We start from the raw sequence: 16,292 nt of genomic DNA, 5'->3' as shown, positions 1-16,292 counted from the left end.
GGATCCAGTGATGTTGGATGTGAATGCAGAAGTATGTAACATTGCTTTGGTTGAAAAGGACAAATTAACCAATTTAACTACGTTAATCAAAACAGAGTTTAAAGATGTGTTTTCAGATAAATTGGGCATGGTTAAAGATTATTCCCACAGAATCAAACTTAAACAGGATGTGATTCCTCTCAAACAAAAATTGAGAGGCGTTCCCATTAATGTTAGAGAGGAGCTGAAGAAAATGCTTAATGATTTAGTTGCAGAGAAAATTATTGAACCTATAGAGTCTGCAGAATGGGTTTCGCCCATCGTTTTAGTTAGGAAACCGGATAAAAGTCTGAGAATGTGTGTGGACCTTCGAGCTTTGAATGCTAATATTATAGTAGACTGTCATCCATTGCCCAATATAAATGAAGTGGTATCAATGCTAGAAGGGGCGAAAGTTTTCTCCACTTTGGATTTAAGATCAGCCTATCACCAGGTTCCATTAACTGATGACTCAAAATGTTTAACAGCATTTATTACTCCTCAAGGTTTATTCCAGTACACCAGAATGCCGTTCGGCTTAGCTTCGGCGGCTTCAGTATTTCAGAGGGTGATGTTTAATTTGTTCAGAGATTTTGATAACTTTGTAAAGTGTTTTCAGGACGACATTTTAATTTTTTCAACCACACATGATGAGCATTTACAACATCTACGTAGTGTGTGTCGGAAGTTGGAGGAGAATGGTCTTACATTAAAGGCTAGCAAGTGTAAAATGTTCCAACATTCTGTGGAATATCTGGGACATACATTATCCGGGGATGGGGTAGTTCCGAAAAAATCGAATGTTGATGGTATTACTAATGCACCTCCTCCTGAGAATAAGGAACAATTACTTTCATTTGCAGGAATGTGCGAGTATTACAGCAAATTTGTATATAACTTTGCATCTAAGATGGAACCTCTAAGACGACTTCTCAGAAATAATGCTTTTTTTGCTTGGGGACAAGAACAACAAACAGCTTTTGAGCTTATCAAGTCTGACATCTTACAAGCCCCTACTCTTAGACCTTTTTGTATAAACAAAATGTGCATAATCACTGTGGATGCCAGTATGTATGGGTTAGGAGCTGTGTTATCTCAAATTGCTGGGAAGGAGGAGTGGAATGTTTGCTTTGCTTCACGTACACTCAATGAAACGGAACGGCGTTATGCTGTAATTGAAAAAGAGTTGTTGGCTTGTGTTTGGGCCATAGAACATTTTCGCAATTATATTTGGGGCAGTAAGTTCCTGTTGAGGACTGACCATAAGCCGCTTGTTAATATTCTGTCCACCGGGGGTGGATGGAGTTCTACTGCTCGCATAGCCAGACTGACTTCAAGATTGCAGGAATACTGTTTTACTCCAGAGTTCGTTCCTGGTAAGAAGAATGTCATTGCGGACTTTATGTCTCGCATGCCTTGCAAGAGTAGCTGTGTAGGGAAAGTTGAGGATGCTGACATTGTCATGGTTTTGGAAGATGTTTTGTCAGGTTCTTTCAATGACATTTCTGAACAGTCTTGGAAACTTGCTTATGAACAGGATGCTACCTTACAGAGTATAAAGAAGTTTATTTTGGAAGGTTGGCCTGACAAAAGGAATTTGTCAGATAGTGTTTTACCTATGTTTTCTGTCATGGATGAGCTTGAATTGGAAAATGATTTGATCTTCAAGTCTGGCAAATGTGTTCCTCCTGTGGGTTTACAGAAGGTAATTTTGGATGTGGCACATAATATGCATCCAGGAATGTCGGCTATGAAGCGTCTCATAAGGAATTACTTTTGGTGGCCTGGTATCGATAGAATGGCAGATCGCAGGGTAAGAGAATGTGAGGTTTGCATGGGAAGTGAAAAAATGTTAAAAGTTAATGTTCCTCCCTTGAAGTGTTCCACCTGGCCAAGTGAACCTTGGAAGAAAATTTCTTTCGATATTTCTGGTCCATTTATGTGTCTTCCAGTTGATTCCCGTTATGCTTTAGTTCTGGTGGACTACCACTCTAAATGGCCTGAGGTCAGGTTTGTGTCTTCTGTCTCCACCAATGTTGTGATAGATTTCTTCAAGGAGATATTTTCCAGGGAAGGCACTCCGTCAGTGCTTGTTACTGATAACGGTGTGCAACTTACTTCTGTAGAGATGGAAAATTTTCTTAAACAACTCAACATTAAACATTCTTTGGTTTCTGTTTATGAACCACATGAAAATGGTTTGGTTGAACGTTTTAACAGAGTGTTGAAAGGTTTTGTATCTGATGTCATTAAAGTAGGGTCCAGTTGGAAGAATTTGCTAAGAGAAAAATTATGGTTATATAGAATAACTCCCCATTCTACAACTGAAGTCAGTCCTTTCCGTTTGTTAAAAGGGCGAGACCCAGCTTCCTCAATTTGTCCATCGTGGTTAAAAGACAAATGTTCAAATGTTTCTTTTTCAGATAATTTGTTAAAAGATGTTGCACAAAAAGTTGAATGTAAACAGCGTAAGGTTAAAGAATGGTATGACAACAGATGGAAGACCAAAGAACCCAATTTTGCCATTGGTGATTGGGTCAGGATTAAAAAACTTGGTTTCATCACAAAGTGTTCAAACAAGTTTGGTAAGCCTATGAAGATTGTCAAGGTTTTTACCAACAGTGTTATCACTCAGGATGGTAAATTGTGGAACATAAAACGTGTTGCCAAATGTCCCTCATACACAAATAATTCTGAGCCTTCTGTACAATTGCATCCCAATGATGACATCTCTTCAAGAGTTAAAATTTCATCTCGCTCTAGATGTCCTCCTTCTAGATTTGCTGATTATGTTACTTAGGTTTTTATCTTATTGTATCTTCATCTTATGGAAGGGAGATGTGTTACATTCTGTATATACTTATGGTCATTATATGTTATGTCCCTTTAAATGCATTGCATCTTTCAGTGTTCTCACCACTATTCTTAGAACCTGTACTGCTGCTAGGCACCAGGTCAGTTGCCACTGTTCCTGCCTGCCAGCCAGATGCTGAGTTGCTGTGCTGCATTACCAGAAATAAATACTTCAAGAAAATACCTGCTTTTGCCTGATTTCTAACAATGGAGATGTCGTCTGTGGCGGTGAGGAGAGTGGTATCAGTGCTGTGGTTGCTTCGGGATCCAGATTGGGAACGGTCTAGGATGTTGTTTGATTCAATATACTCAAAGAGTTCGGTGTTAATGGCTTTCTCGATGACTTTGGCTGGAAGGGGAGCAGGGAGATGGGTCTGTAGTTCTTGAGGTCCGTCGGGTAGGCATATGGTTTCTTTTTTTCTCAGTAGGGGGTTGATCAATGTGTGTTTCTAGTCTTCAGGGAAGATGGCAGATTTGATGGAGCAGTTGAATGTGCAGCAGACTTCGGGTGCGATGGAGGCACTGGCTCTGTTGAATATGTGGTGGGGGCAGGGATCCGAGAGGACTTCGTAATGGATGCTCTTCATAAACTTGAGGATATCGTCGGTGGTGAGGGAGATCCAGTTGAGTGGGTCTTCTGGCGTCTGGGTCCATTGGTTGCAGTGGTTTCACTTGGGGTTGGTGGGTTTTGGTTAGTGAACCTGTCATAGATCACCTTGGTCTTGCAGTGGAAGAAGGTGGTGAGGCTCTTGCAGAGGTCTTGGGAGAGGGGGATGTCGGTCGTCTCCGTGCCAAGTTTGGTGAACTCTTTGACCACGTTGAAGAGTAGTTTGCTTTTGTGTGCATTGGCATTGATGCATTCTTGTAAGGCCGTTTTCTTAGTTGATTTGATGAGGTGGTGGTGTTCAGTGAGTGTGGCTTTGTTGGCGGCTGCGTGGTCTGCCGAGGCCTTGATGCTTCTCCATCTTTTTTCAAGCCGTTTGCAGGTGTGCCTGGACTCTTGGAGGGCAGGAGAGAAACATCTGGCTTTCTTGCAGGGTTACTTGCCTGAGGGTTACCTGAGGAGGGCCAGTGTGTTGGTGCAGTTGGAGATCAACGAGTGGAGGTTGAGTGCAGATGCATTGGCGTCCGTGGATGTCAGTGGTGGGGTTGCTCTGAGGGTGATGGTGTGTTGGTCTTCAGTGACCTTGTTCCAGCTTCTGCATGGGTGGCGGTGGGCGTGCTGGTGTGCAGTGGGTTTGGTGAAGGAGAAATGGATACAGCGACAGTCGGCCCACTGTAGTTCGAAGGTGTGGCTAAAGGAGATGTTGCTGGTTGTGGAGAAGATGGGGTCAAGTGTGTGTCCTGCTGAGTGGGTCGGAGAGGTGACCAGTTGCTTGAGTCTGATGGTGGCGAGGTTCTCCAGTAGGGATGATGCGTTTTGGTTATCGAGGTTGTCCAGGTGGAAATTGAGGTCTCCGAGGAGGGTGTAGCCCGTAGAGGCGAGAGTGTGGTGTGCGATGAAGTCCCGTAGGTTAGGTTTGTTCATCATAGGAGAATGCTAGACTGTTATAGTACTGTATTTGAATGCATTCATAAGTTGCCTCAGCAAGATGGAGGTACTCTTCATTTTAATCACTGTCTTGACGCACATTATATCTTTTGTCTGCTTCTTTTTATTGATTATTGCTGCACATATTTTCTATCCAAGAATCACCTTGGTTCAATAAGCATTGGAAATGTCCCTTTGTGTATTCTTTGTATATTTCTCTGAGCAAAAGATAGCACGAGTGTTTGAGCGAAAGGTTCTAGGTCTGTCACTGGGGTTCCTGAGGGAACAGGGGTTTCGTGTTCAGTGGTTGCCAGAACTGTTCGCTTCGGGTCTAGGTTAGGGGGGCTAATGGTGGCACTGTGAGCTAGCTGGTTGAGGGGACAGTATATCCTGCAGGGGTGCATGGAATCAGTCTGACACCATCCTAAGTTTATGTCATCACAAATATTTAGTTCCTACTGCTTAGTGGAAACTACACTACACTGTGCCGATTAAACTCAAATCGTTCTGAGACTGGATGGTCTAAGCTTTGATGAGAATATTTCTTTTTCCCCTCACGTTGATAAAGTATCTGCTGCCTACCTCAATTAATTAAAAAAATTAAAAAAAAACTCCTGCTGCTCATTCCAAAAGATGAGGCCCAGCCATATGCAAATCAGTTTTGGCCCTGCTCCAATAGAAACAGTCGAGCCTGAACCGGCAAGCCAGGTCCCCTCTGAATCGGAACACAAACCACCCAGGACGAGTCTCACCCTGATTGGGGCTCGTAAGTCGCGCAAAACTGTTCTTGGGTAGGTCTGAGTGATTTATTGTGAAAATCATAAATTAAATGCAATATCACTTGAAGAAGGAATCTACAGCCTATAGACACATATGTTGTTACATGGAGCCTCATAGTTACCCTATAACAACGGTGCACTGTGTATAATACCGGTGCAATGCAGCTGCCTGCTGCTAGGAGAGAGGATGGAAACCACAAGAAAAATGGGGATTTTTGCATAATCCTCAATCTGCAGGCAAGGTAGTTGGATTTTCTGGGTAAAAATCAGATATCTACTGTGACATATTGGGGAAAATAACAAAGGGCAGTGGTGCGTGCTCTCCGGAGCCATTCCCATCCCAAGAGAACTACAACAAGAGGCCAGGCACATAATATAACAACAAGCAGGGGTGCGTGCTCCCCAGAGCCATGCTGCAGACATTCCCCTCCCAAAAGAAGTATAACAAGAGGCCGGGCACATAATATAACAAAGAGCAGGGGTGCGTGCTCCCCAGAGCCATGCTGCAGACATTCCCCTCCCAAAAGAAGTATAACAAGAGGCCGGGCACATAATATAACAAAGAGCAGGGGTGCGTGCTCCCCAGAGCCATGCTGGAGACATTCCCCTCCCAAAAGAAGCATAACAAGAGGCCGGGCACATAATATAACAAAGAGCAGGGGTGCGTGCTCCCCAGAGCCATTCCCATCCCAAGAGTACTACAACAAGAGGCCGGGCACATAATATAACAAACAGCAGGGGTGCGTGCTCCCCAGAGCCATTCCCCTCCCAAGAGAACTACAACAAGAGGCCACGCACATACTATAACAACGAGCAGGGGTGCGTGCCCTCCAGAGCCATGCAGGAGACATTCCCCTCCCAAAAGAAGTATAACAAGAGGCCGGGCACATAATATAACAACAAGCAGGGGTGCGTGCTCTCCAGAGCCATGCAGGAGACATTCCCCTCCCAAAAGAAGTATAACAAGAGGCCAGGCACATAATATAACAAAGAGCAGGGGTGCGTGCTCCCCAGAGCCATGCTGGAGACATTCCCCTCCCAAAAGAAGCATAACAAGAGGCCGGGCACATAATATAACAAAGAGCAGGGGTGCGTGCTCCCCAGAGCCATTCCCATCCCAAGAGTACTACAACAAGAGGCCGGGCACATAATATAACAAAGAGCAGGGGTGCGTGCTCCCCAGAGCCATTCCCCTCCCAAGAGAACTACAACAAGAGGCCACGCACATACTATAACAACGAGCAGGGGTGCGTGCTCTCCAGAGCCATGCAGGAAACATTCCCATCCCAAGAGAACTACAACAAGAGGCCAGGCACATAATATAACAAAGAGCGGGGGTGCGTGCTCTCCAGAGCCATGCAGGAGACATTCCCCTCCCAAAAGAAGTATAACAAGAGGCCAGGCACAGCAAATAAAAAAAGGGCAGGGGTGCGTGCTCTCCAGAGCCATGCAGGAGACATTCCCCTCCCAAAAGAAGTATAACAAGAGGCCGGGCACATAATATAACAAAGAGCGGGGGTGCGTACTCCCCAGAGCCATGCAGGAGACATTCCCCTCCCAAAAGAAGTATAACAAGAGGCCGGGCACATAATATAACAAAGAGCAGGGGGGCTCTCCAGAGCCATGCAGGAGACATTCCCATCCCAAGAGAACTACAACAAGAGGCCGGTCACATAATATAACAAAGAGCAGGGGTGTGTGCTCGCCAGAGCCATTCGCATCCCAAGAGTACTACAACAAGAGGCCGGGCACATAATATAACAAAGAGCGGGGGTGCGTGCTCTCCAGAGCCATGCAGGAGACATTCCCCTCCCAAAAGAAGTATAACAAGAGGCCGGTCACATAATATAACAAAGAGCAGGGATGTGTGCTCCCCAGAGCCATTCCCATCCCAAGAGTACTACAACAAGAGGCCGGGCACATAATATAACAAAGAGTGGGGGTGCGTGCTCTCCAGAGCCATGCAGGAGACATTCCCCTCCCAAAAGAAGTATAACAAGAGGCCGGGCACATAATATGACAAAGAGCGGGGGTGCGTGCTCCCCAGAGCCATGCAGGAGACATTCCCCTCCCAAAAGAAGTATAACAAGAGGCCAGGCACATAATATAACAAAGAGCGGGGGTGCGTGCTCCCCAGAGCCATGCAAGAGGCATTCCCCTCCCAAAAGAAGTATAACAAGAGGTCGGGCACATAATATAACAAAGAGCAGGGGTGCTCTCCAGAGCCATGCAGGAGACATTCCCATCCCAAGAGAACTACAACAAGAGGCCAGGCACATAATATAACAAAGAGCGGGGGTGCGTGCTCCCCAGAGCCATGCAGGAGACATTCCCCTCCCAAAAGAAGTATAACAAGAGGCCGGGCACATAATATAACAAAGAGCGGGGGTGCGTGCTCCCCAGAGCCATGCAGGAGACATTCCCCTCCCAAAAGAAGTATAACAAGAGGCCAGGCACATAATATAACAAAGAGCGGGGGCGCGTGCTCCCCAGAGCCATGCAGGAGACATTCCCATCCCAAGAGAACTACAACAAGAGGCCAGGCACATAATATAACAAAGAGCGGGGGTGCGTGCTCCCCAGAGCCATGCAGGAGACATTCCCCTCCCAAAAGAAGTATAACAAGAGGCCGGGCATAGCAAATAACAAAGAGCAGGGGTGCGTGCTCCCCAGAGCCATGCAGGAGACATTCCCCTCCCAAAAGAAGTATAACAAGAGGCCGGGCATAGCAAATAACAAAGGGCAGGGGTGCATGCTCCCCAGAGCCATGCAGGAGACATTCCCCTCCCAAAAGAAGTATAACAAGAGGCCGGGCATAGCAAATACCAAAGGGCAGGGGTGCGTGCTCCCCAGAGCCATGCAGGAGACATTCCCCTCCCAAAAGAAGTATAACAAGAGGCCGGGCATGGCAAATAACAAAGGGCAGGGGTGCGTGCTCCCCAGAGCCATGCAGGAATCATTCCCCTCCCAAAAGAAGTATAACAAGAGGCCGGGCATAGCAAATAACAAAGGGCAGGGGTGCGTACTCCCCAGAGCCATGCAGGAGACATTCCCCTCCCAAAAGAAGTATAACAAGAGGCCGGGCATAGCAAATAACAAAGGGTGAGGCGGGGGTGCTCTACAGAGCCATGCAGGAGACATTCCCCTCCCAAAAGAAGTATAACAAGAGGCCGGGCATACCAAATAACAAAGGGCGGGGTGGGGGTGCTCTACAGAGCCATGCAGTAGACATTCCCCTCCCAAAAGAAGTATAACAAGAGGCTGGGCACAGCAAATAACAAAGGGCGGGGTTGCTCTCCAGAGCCATGCAGGAGACATTCCCATCCCCAAAAAAGTATAAAAAGAGGCCGCGCATAATGAAAATAACAAAGGGCGGGGGTGCGTGCTCTCCAGAGCCATTCCCATCCCAAAAGAACTATAACAAGAGGCCAGGCACATAATATACCAAAGGGCGGGGGTGCGTGCTCCCCAGAGCCATGCAGGAGACATTCCCCTCCCAAAAGAAGTATACCAAGAGGCTGGGCATAGCAAATAACAAAGGGCAGGGGTGCGTGCTCCCCAGAGCCATGCAGGAGACATTCCCCTCCCAAAAGAAGTATAACAAGAGACCGGGCTCATAATATAACAAAGAGCGGGGGTGCGTGCTCTCCAGAGCCATGCAGGAGACATTCCCCTCCCAAAAGAAGTATAACAAGAGGCCGGGCATAGCAAATAACAAAGGGCAGGGGTGCGTGCTCCCCAGAGCCATGCAGGAGACATTCCCCTCCCAAAAGAAGTATAACAAGAGGCTGGGCATAGCAAATAACAAAGGGCGGGGGTGGTCTCCAGAGCCATGCAGGAGACATTCCCATCCCAAAAGAAGTATAACAAGAGACCGGGCACATAATATAACAAAGAGCGGGGGTGCGTGCTCTCCAGAGCCATGCAGGAGACATTCCCATCCCAAGAGAACTACAACAAGAGGCCGGGCACATAATATAACAAAGAGCAGGGGTGCTCTCCAGAGCCATTCCCATCCCAAAAGAAGTATAACAAGAGACCGGGCACATAATATAACAAAGAGCGGGGGTGCGTGCTCTCCAGAGCCATGCTGGAGACATTCCCCTCCCAAAAGAAGTATAACAAGAGGCCGGGCATAGCAAATAACAAAGGGCGGGGTGGGGTGCTCTACAGAGCCATGCAGGAGACATTCCCCTCCCAAAAGAAGTATAACAAGAGGCTGGGCACAGCAAATAACAAAGGGCGGGGGTGCTCTCCAGAGCCATGCAGGAGACATTCCCATCCCAAAAGAACTATAACAAGAGGCCAGGCACATGATATAACAAAGAGCAGGGGTGCGTGCTCTCCAGAGTCATGCAGGAGACATTCCCCTCCCAAAAGAAGTATAACAAGAGGCCGGGCACATAATATAACAAAGAGCAGGGGTGCGTGCTCTCCAGAGTCATGCAGGAGACATTCCCCTCCCAAAAGAAGTATAACAAGAGGCCGGGCACATAATATAACAAAGAGCAGGGGTGCGTGCTCTCCAGAGCCATGCAGGAGACATTCCCCTCCCAAAAGAAGTATAACAAGAGGCCGGGCACATAATATAACAAAGAGCGGGGGTGCGTGCTCCCCAGAGCCATGCAGGAGACATTCCCCTCCCAAAAGAAGTTTAACAAGAGGCCGGGCACATAATATAACAAAGAGCGGGGATGCATGCTCCCCAGAGCCATGCAGGAGACACTCCCCTCCCAAAAGAAGTATAACAAGAGGCAGGCACATAATATAACAAAGAGCGGGGGTGCGTGCTCCCCAGAGCCATGCAGGAGACATTCCCATCCCAAGAGAACTACAACAAGAGGCCAGGCACATAATATAACAAAGAGCGGGGTGGGTGCTCCCCAGAGCCATGCAGGAGACATTCCCCTCCCAAAAGAAGTATAACAAGAGGCCGGGCATAGCAAATAACAAAGGGCAGGGGTGCATGCTCCCCAGAGCCATGCAGGAGACATTCCCCTCCCAAAAGAAGTATAACAAGAGGCCAGGCACATAATATAACAAAGAGCGGGGGTGCGTGCTCCCCAGAGCCATGCAAGAGGCATTCCCCTCCCAAAAGAAGCATAACAAGAGGCCGGGCACATAATATAACAAAGAGCAGGGGGGCTCTCCAGAGCCATTCCCATCCCAAAAGAAGTATAACAAGAGGCCGGGCATAGCAAATAACAAAGAGCGGGGGTGCGCTCTCTCCAGAGCCATGCAGGAGACATTCCCCTCCCAAAAGAAGTATAACAATGGCCGGGCACAGAAGTCTTGGCCTCCTTTAGACACCAGATTCACTTTCAGACCAGAAATGTTGCCCTCTATATATTTAGGGAGACAGCATTTGTGTTTGTCAGGTGCATAGACTGGGTCTGGGGCAGGAGGATAATTGTGGCAAACGAGGCACTTTTTGAACTGCATGCAGAGCTGAATCTCACCGCAGTGCTTAATTTGAGCCAGTGTGTGCAGGTGGGGTTCACCGGCACTTATTTTGGGGGGCCGGCACTTAGTTTTCCTCATCAGATTTTCCCCCAGAGCAAGAGAGAGGGAAAACCGCTCAAAGTGGTAGAAGGAGGGAGAGAAAGAAAGACGAAGAAACAGTGGCAGAGGGAGAAAGCAAGGATGAAAATGAACCCTAAAGAATGAGGTAAAGAGGCAGGGAGTGCCTGGTGGTGAACTAAAGAGGCATGGGGTGGTACCAGGACCCTGCTGCCATGGTATCGGGCACTGGACCTTCGATAGTGCCGGCCGCGGGCTTCTAAACAAACTTGGGGCACCGCCACTTATATGACAAATTAAGCTCTGTGAAGCAGCTCGCAGGTGTGGAGATGTGCTCTCTCATACCTTCCGTTTGCAGACCACTTGTTTCTCGGGTTGTTTCATCTTCTGCTTCCATAAAAGCCCCAGTTCCCGTTTCACTATCAACCCCAAGTGAACATTCTCGGTCACGAGTGGGCAGGGTCCACCTCACCACACTTCTGTACTCGCCGCGCATCCTTACGTTCTATTTGCTACTCTTTTTGTTTGAACTTTACTCGTCACGAATCACTATGTTCTACTACAGTTACTTCTTATGTTTGATTGCATCTGTGATACATGTTGTAAAGCGCTCTGATACCCTCGGGTCTGGCTGGCGCTATATAAAACTCCTAAATAAAATAAAATAAACTTCTTCTGTGTCTTTCTGGAATTTTCACGAGTTCTCTTTTGTTGTCCTTTCAGTGCTAAGTAAGGGCCAGTGCGTGACCAAGTACTACCGATGGATGCAGAAGAACGGCGGCTACATCTGGGTGCAGTCGTGCGCCACCATCGCCATCAACTCCAAGAACACGAGCGAGAACATCATCTGGGTCAACTACATCCTCAGGTAGAGTCTGAGGGCGCGTGGGACTGGGCACATGGACTCAGGGCTGCCTGGGGCTACTGGGTCAAAGGTCAGAGAGAGCAGCATCTGCTTTACTGAGGGCAGGGTGGTATCCGGTGCTTTGGTGCAACCCTGTTCCTTCAGCCTCGTTATCTCTGCCCTGCATTACTTCGGGCCGATTCACAGAACTAACTGAAGACAAAATCCTAAACTTACTACTTTTGGTATTCACAGAAGTTAGGATTTTGTCTTAAGTTTGACTTAAGACAAACTTAGGACAAAATCCCAACTTAAGTCTGTCTTAAGTCTGTCTTAAGTTTGTCTTAAGTTTGTTTTAAGACAAAATCCTAACTTCTGTGAATACCAAAAGTAGTAAGTTTAGGATTTTGTCTTAAGTTAGTTCTGTGAATCGGGCCCTTCATCTCCACATGTTTCACAAGTCCCTTTACTTCGACGTTTCATTGCAGGGATCTCTCTACATCTGGCCTTTGATTTTTAAGGAATGTAGATAAGTAGGTTAACATATAATTTAAAAGGAAAAACAGATTAAAAAGGTAAACTAAATGATTTAAAATAGAATAAAAAATCAAGGGGTAGGTTTGCAGTTTGGAAGATCAGTATTCCTCCACAGATGTGACGTGGTGCCCTATATTCCAAACCAATGGTCCACCCACCCTGTTCATGGCCGGGAGGCTCACCAGCTTGCAATCAGCAGAGCTCAGTCGATCTCTCGAACAGCCATTGGAGGAAGGGCGTTACACTGCCAGTCCTGTTTAGGTGGACGGGGTGATGTCCTTTTTTCTGACCATCACCACCAGGTACAACTTGCTGATAAGTGACAGAAAAGTACACATAATGGCTCCTCCCCCATTGTAAAACTTCCTGGGTGGGAGGTTGTAAGACATTGGGTCTTTGGTTCAGGGAGGTGAAAACCCATCTCAGCAACAACCACAATCCTTTTCAGGGTGAACCACACAAGTCACAAAATTGACCTGTGCTTCACCCTCTGGTAGTTTGGCTCTAAAGCTGTCAGGCTTAACCTAGAGACAAAGTGTTAAGCATTTATGCAGCACACAAACAGTCATAATGTGAATACAACATAACAAATATACCACACCAATTTAGAAAAATAGTAAAATGCAATAAATAAAATGAGACCAAAACAGTAAAAATCCAATTAGTAAAACCAAACATTTGCAGTTTTCAAGGTTTAAGTAAAAATAGTGCCAAGAATCAGAAATCGCTAACTATGAGTAACTGGTTGCACTGGGCCGGGACAATGTCGCAAGTTCAGGCCGACCATAATGTTGTGTGGACCGGATACAAGACCCAGGCTAGTTCAACTCTAAAAGTTTCCTTTGCAAAATCCGGCACGCAGAGTTCAAAGCTTGAGGATTTCACAAGAGGAGCTCAACTGATGCAGCCAAAAGTCCAGGACCGGGAAAGGCACCCCTGGGGATCAGGAACTCACTCGAGCAGCGGACATCACAGCTCAGGCAGCTCCAGTTGCAGATCCAGGCAGGTCCAGTTGCAGTCCCAGGAAGGACCAGATGCAGCAGGTCAGCTGGGCAGTTGGGAGGGCTCAACAGCTTGCAGGAGGTCAGTCAGCTGAGCCTTGGAGTCACTCTGGGAGTCCTGGTTTCAAGGAGATGGTCCTCTCTCTTTCAGGCAGCAAGGCAGGCCTCAGGCATCAGGGCCGTCCTCTGAAGAACAAGGCAGGCCTCACGCAGCAGGGCAATCCTCTGGTAGTTGCAGGGCAGTCCTCTGTGAACCAAGGCAATCTTTCTGTAGTCTTCCACAGGTCCAGCAGTGAACTGAATAGTTGGTCTGAGGGGCCACTAGTTATATCTGATGCCAGCTTTGAAGTGTAAGAAACTTTGTACCCCACAGATGGTTTTAGAATATCCTTCCTCCCTGCCCTGGTCTCAGGATGTCTAGGGAGACAAAAGGCCGGTGTGAGGTCCTTTGTGAATGTGCTGAGGCAGCTCCTTTAAAATGTAAATGAAGCTGTGCACAGCTCGGCCTCTCACATCCAGGCAGGATGGCCGATCCTGCCAACACCTAGTCCACCTTTGTGCCACTGTCTGGTACCTCGTAGAACCACAGTCGACGTTGGTGTGCACCTTGCCCAGTATGTTTGCGTTTCACGCCTCGTTTTTAATTTGTTGTGGTTCGCACCGTTATTAGTAGTATCTCGTAGGCTGTAGACAGGTGGTTAAAATGGAGTGCAGATAAGGGGGGGGTCTTGGTGGAACCTTCTGCTGAAGTCATTCAAAAATCCATCGCCAGGCGAAGGTCTTTTGTTGCAGCTGTTTCTAAATTTCTGAAGAGGCGACTGACTCTAAGATGGCTGCCACGTTCGACACTTCTCATACCATGGCTGGAAAGCCAGGCAATGAGGCCGTGAATACCACGACTGTTGTTTCGGGAAGGTTCCGCGTATTCGGAGTGCCAAAGTTCAGCGTAAATTTTATGGTTAATACATTTGGTAATGCCATTAAACACTTTTATTTTTAATACTATTGCTAACACTTGTAATTCCACCGGGACACCATGACGCTGGCCTGTGAAGAGCCTATCGGAGGCAGCGTACATGCCCCAGAGAGCCAATCAGCTCTCTAACCATCAGACAGGGCGTAGACATAGAAGAAGGGCTGTGATTCCCCCAGCTCCAACCTAGGGCATCAGTGGAGGCTGAAGATGGTGAGTGCGGCGGGGGCACAGGGCACAGAGTCACCGCCGCCAGCAGTGCCCCACCGGGGGCCCGGAGTGTGGGCAGCCGCAGGCTCCGGAGCGCCCCCTCCCCCAGGCACAAGAGCTCGTGGAGAGGGGCCCCTCTGACTGACAGACCTCTCTCATGGGCCCTGTGGCACCCATAGAGCAGCAGACCCCCCTCTTTATTTTATTTTATTTTTTATTTAATGCGATTTTCTATAGCACGAACATTACCCGAATGTGTCAGAGCGCTTTAAAAAAGAACCAGTTGCGTTACATAAGGACTTTGATTTGCATGATTTACATAAGAGATACAAACAGAAAGAAATTGCAAATGCACAAGGTGAAAAGTCACTCAAATAACAGACAGCTGTGACCCCCAAAGTTTCCAGGGCAGCCTTGAGTCAGGGCTGTCACCACTCCCAGAGAAGAATATGGGCCCCTTGTTCACCTTCCAAGATTCTGCCAATATTCCAACTCCCTTCACATTATTACTTACTACATTTTCGGGCGGGGGTACCATTTATTTCAAGTGGATGCAGTTTCTGGTGTACTGATCATCTTGCTCCTGCTCATTCCCCCCGTCCATCCATCCATTCATCCATGCATCCATCCACTCACTTATCCATTCATCATCCATACACTCACAGATAGATCCATTCATCCATTCAAAGTTCCATCCACTGACAGATCCATCGATCCCCTCACTGATCCATCCATCCATTCACGGATCCATCCATCCATTCACTGATCCATCCATCCATTCATCCATCCACTCACGGATCCATCCATCCACTCACGGATCCATCCATCCACTCACGGATCCATTCATCCACTCACGGATCCATCCATCCACTCACGGATCCATCCATCCACTCACAGATCCATCCGTCCATATATACATCCACTCACGGATCCATCCGTCCATACATACATCCAGTCACGGATCCATCCATCCACTCACGGATCCCTCCACTGAACGCCACAGCACCACTGAATGCAACAGCACCACTGAATGCCACAGCACCACTGAACGCCACAGCACCACTGACGCAACAGCATCACTCAACGCCACAGCATCACTCAGCACCACTCAATGCCACAGCACCACTCAACGCCTCAGCACCACGCCACAGCACCATTCCATGCAACAACATCACTCCACGGCATCACTCCACGCCACAGCATCACTCGACGCCACAACATCACTCCACGCCACAGCACCACTCAACGCCCCAGCACCACTCAACGCCGCAGCACCACTCAACGCCACAGCATCACTTGGCACCACTGAACACCACAGCATCACTCAGCACCACTAAACGCCACAGCATCGCTCAGCACCACTGAACGCCACAGCATCACTCTGTGCGACAATTCAATTCAACAACAACTGGTTCAAATATGTTCTCTCAATGTTTCAAGCTTTATTACAAATGTCACCAACATTTTTTTAATAATTCACTTCTGTTCTTGGATTTTCGTCACAATAAAGTACAATTAACATAATCTTCCCAAAAGTTATTTACAAAAGTTTAAGCTATTGGCATTATAAATTACAATAACTTTTATTTAAGTATTCATTATTTAAAAAAATAAAAGCCATTGTTATTTGTAATATCAATACATCTAAGTCATGTAAATACAATGTCACATTTGCGAAAGTTAAAACTATTGGCATTGTAAATGACAAAGCTATTAATTTCGCTATTTTCAAAACCAACACATAAATAAAATATTTGTCATCTACAATACCAATAGCTCAAACTTTCCTAATGCGAGACCTATTGCATTGCAAATGCTTGTTGTTAAAAGTGGGGAACACGTACAGCAGCTTGAATTAACAAGACTACAATGATGGTAGTTAAACTGAGTAAAAACAGGAGAATGTAGAATTTCATGATAAACATAGTCATAGTATTGTTGAAAGGCAATTAAATGCATTTTATTTATGTATAGATCTAGCGTCGTAAATATTTCAACAACTAATGGTGATGTATTTATGGATTTT

The 16,292-nt window shown here is 46.9% G+C and overlaps 1 protein-coding gene across 1 annotated transcript in view; it reads left to right on the top strand.

The window, feature by feature from the left end:
• NPAS3 (neuronal PAS domain protein 3) overlaps nt 1–16,292 on the top strand; it is a 1,714,960-nt gene that overhangs the window by 1,684,210 nt on the left and 14,458 nt on the right. Inside the window, exon 9 of the mRNA XM_086936951.1 lies at nt 11,425–11,569. Coding sequence (XP_086793077.1) covers nt 11,425–11,569 — 145 coding nt within the window. The remainder of the gene's footprint in view (nt 1–11,424; nt 11,570–16,292) is intronic.

This window comes from Lissotriton vulgaris, chromosome 9 (genome assembly GCF_964263255.1).
Source record: "Lissotriton vulgaris chromosome 9, aLisVul1.2, whole genome shotgun sequence".
Taxonomy (NCBI): domain Eukaryota; kingdom Metazoa; phylum Chordata; class Amphibia; order Caudata; family Salamandridae; genus Lissotriton; species Lissotriton vulgaris.
This window is presented reverse-complemented; position numbering and strand designations above follow the sequence as displayed.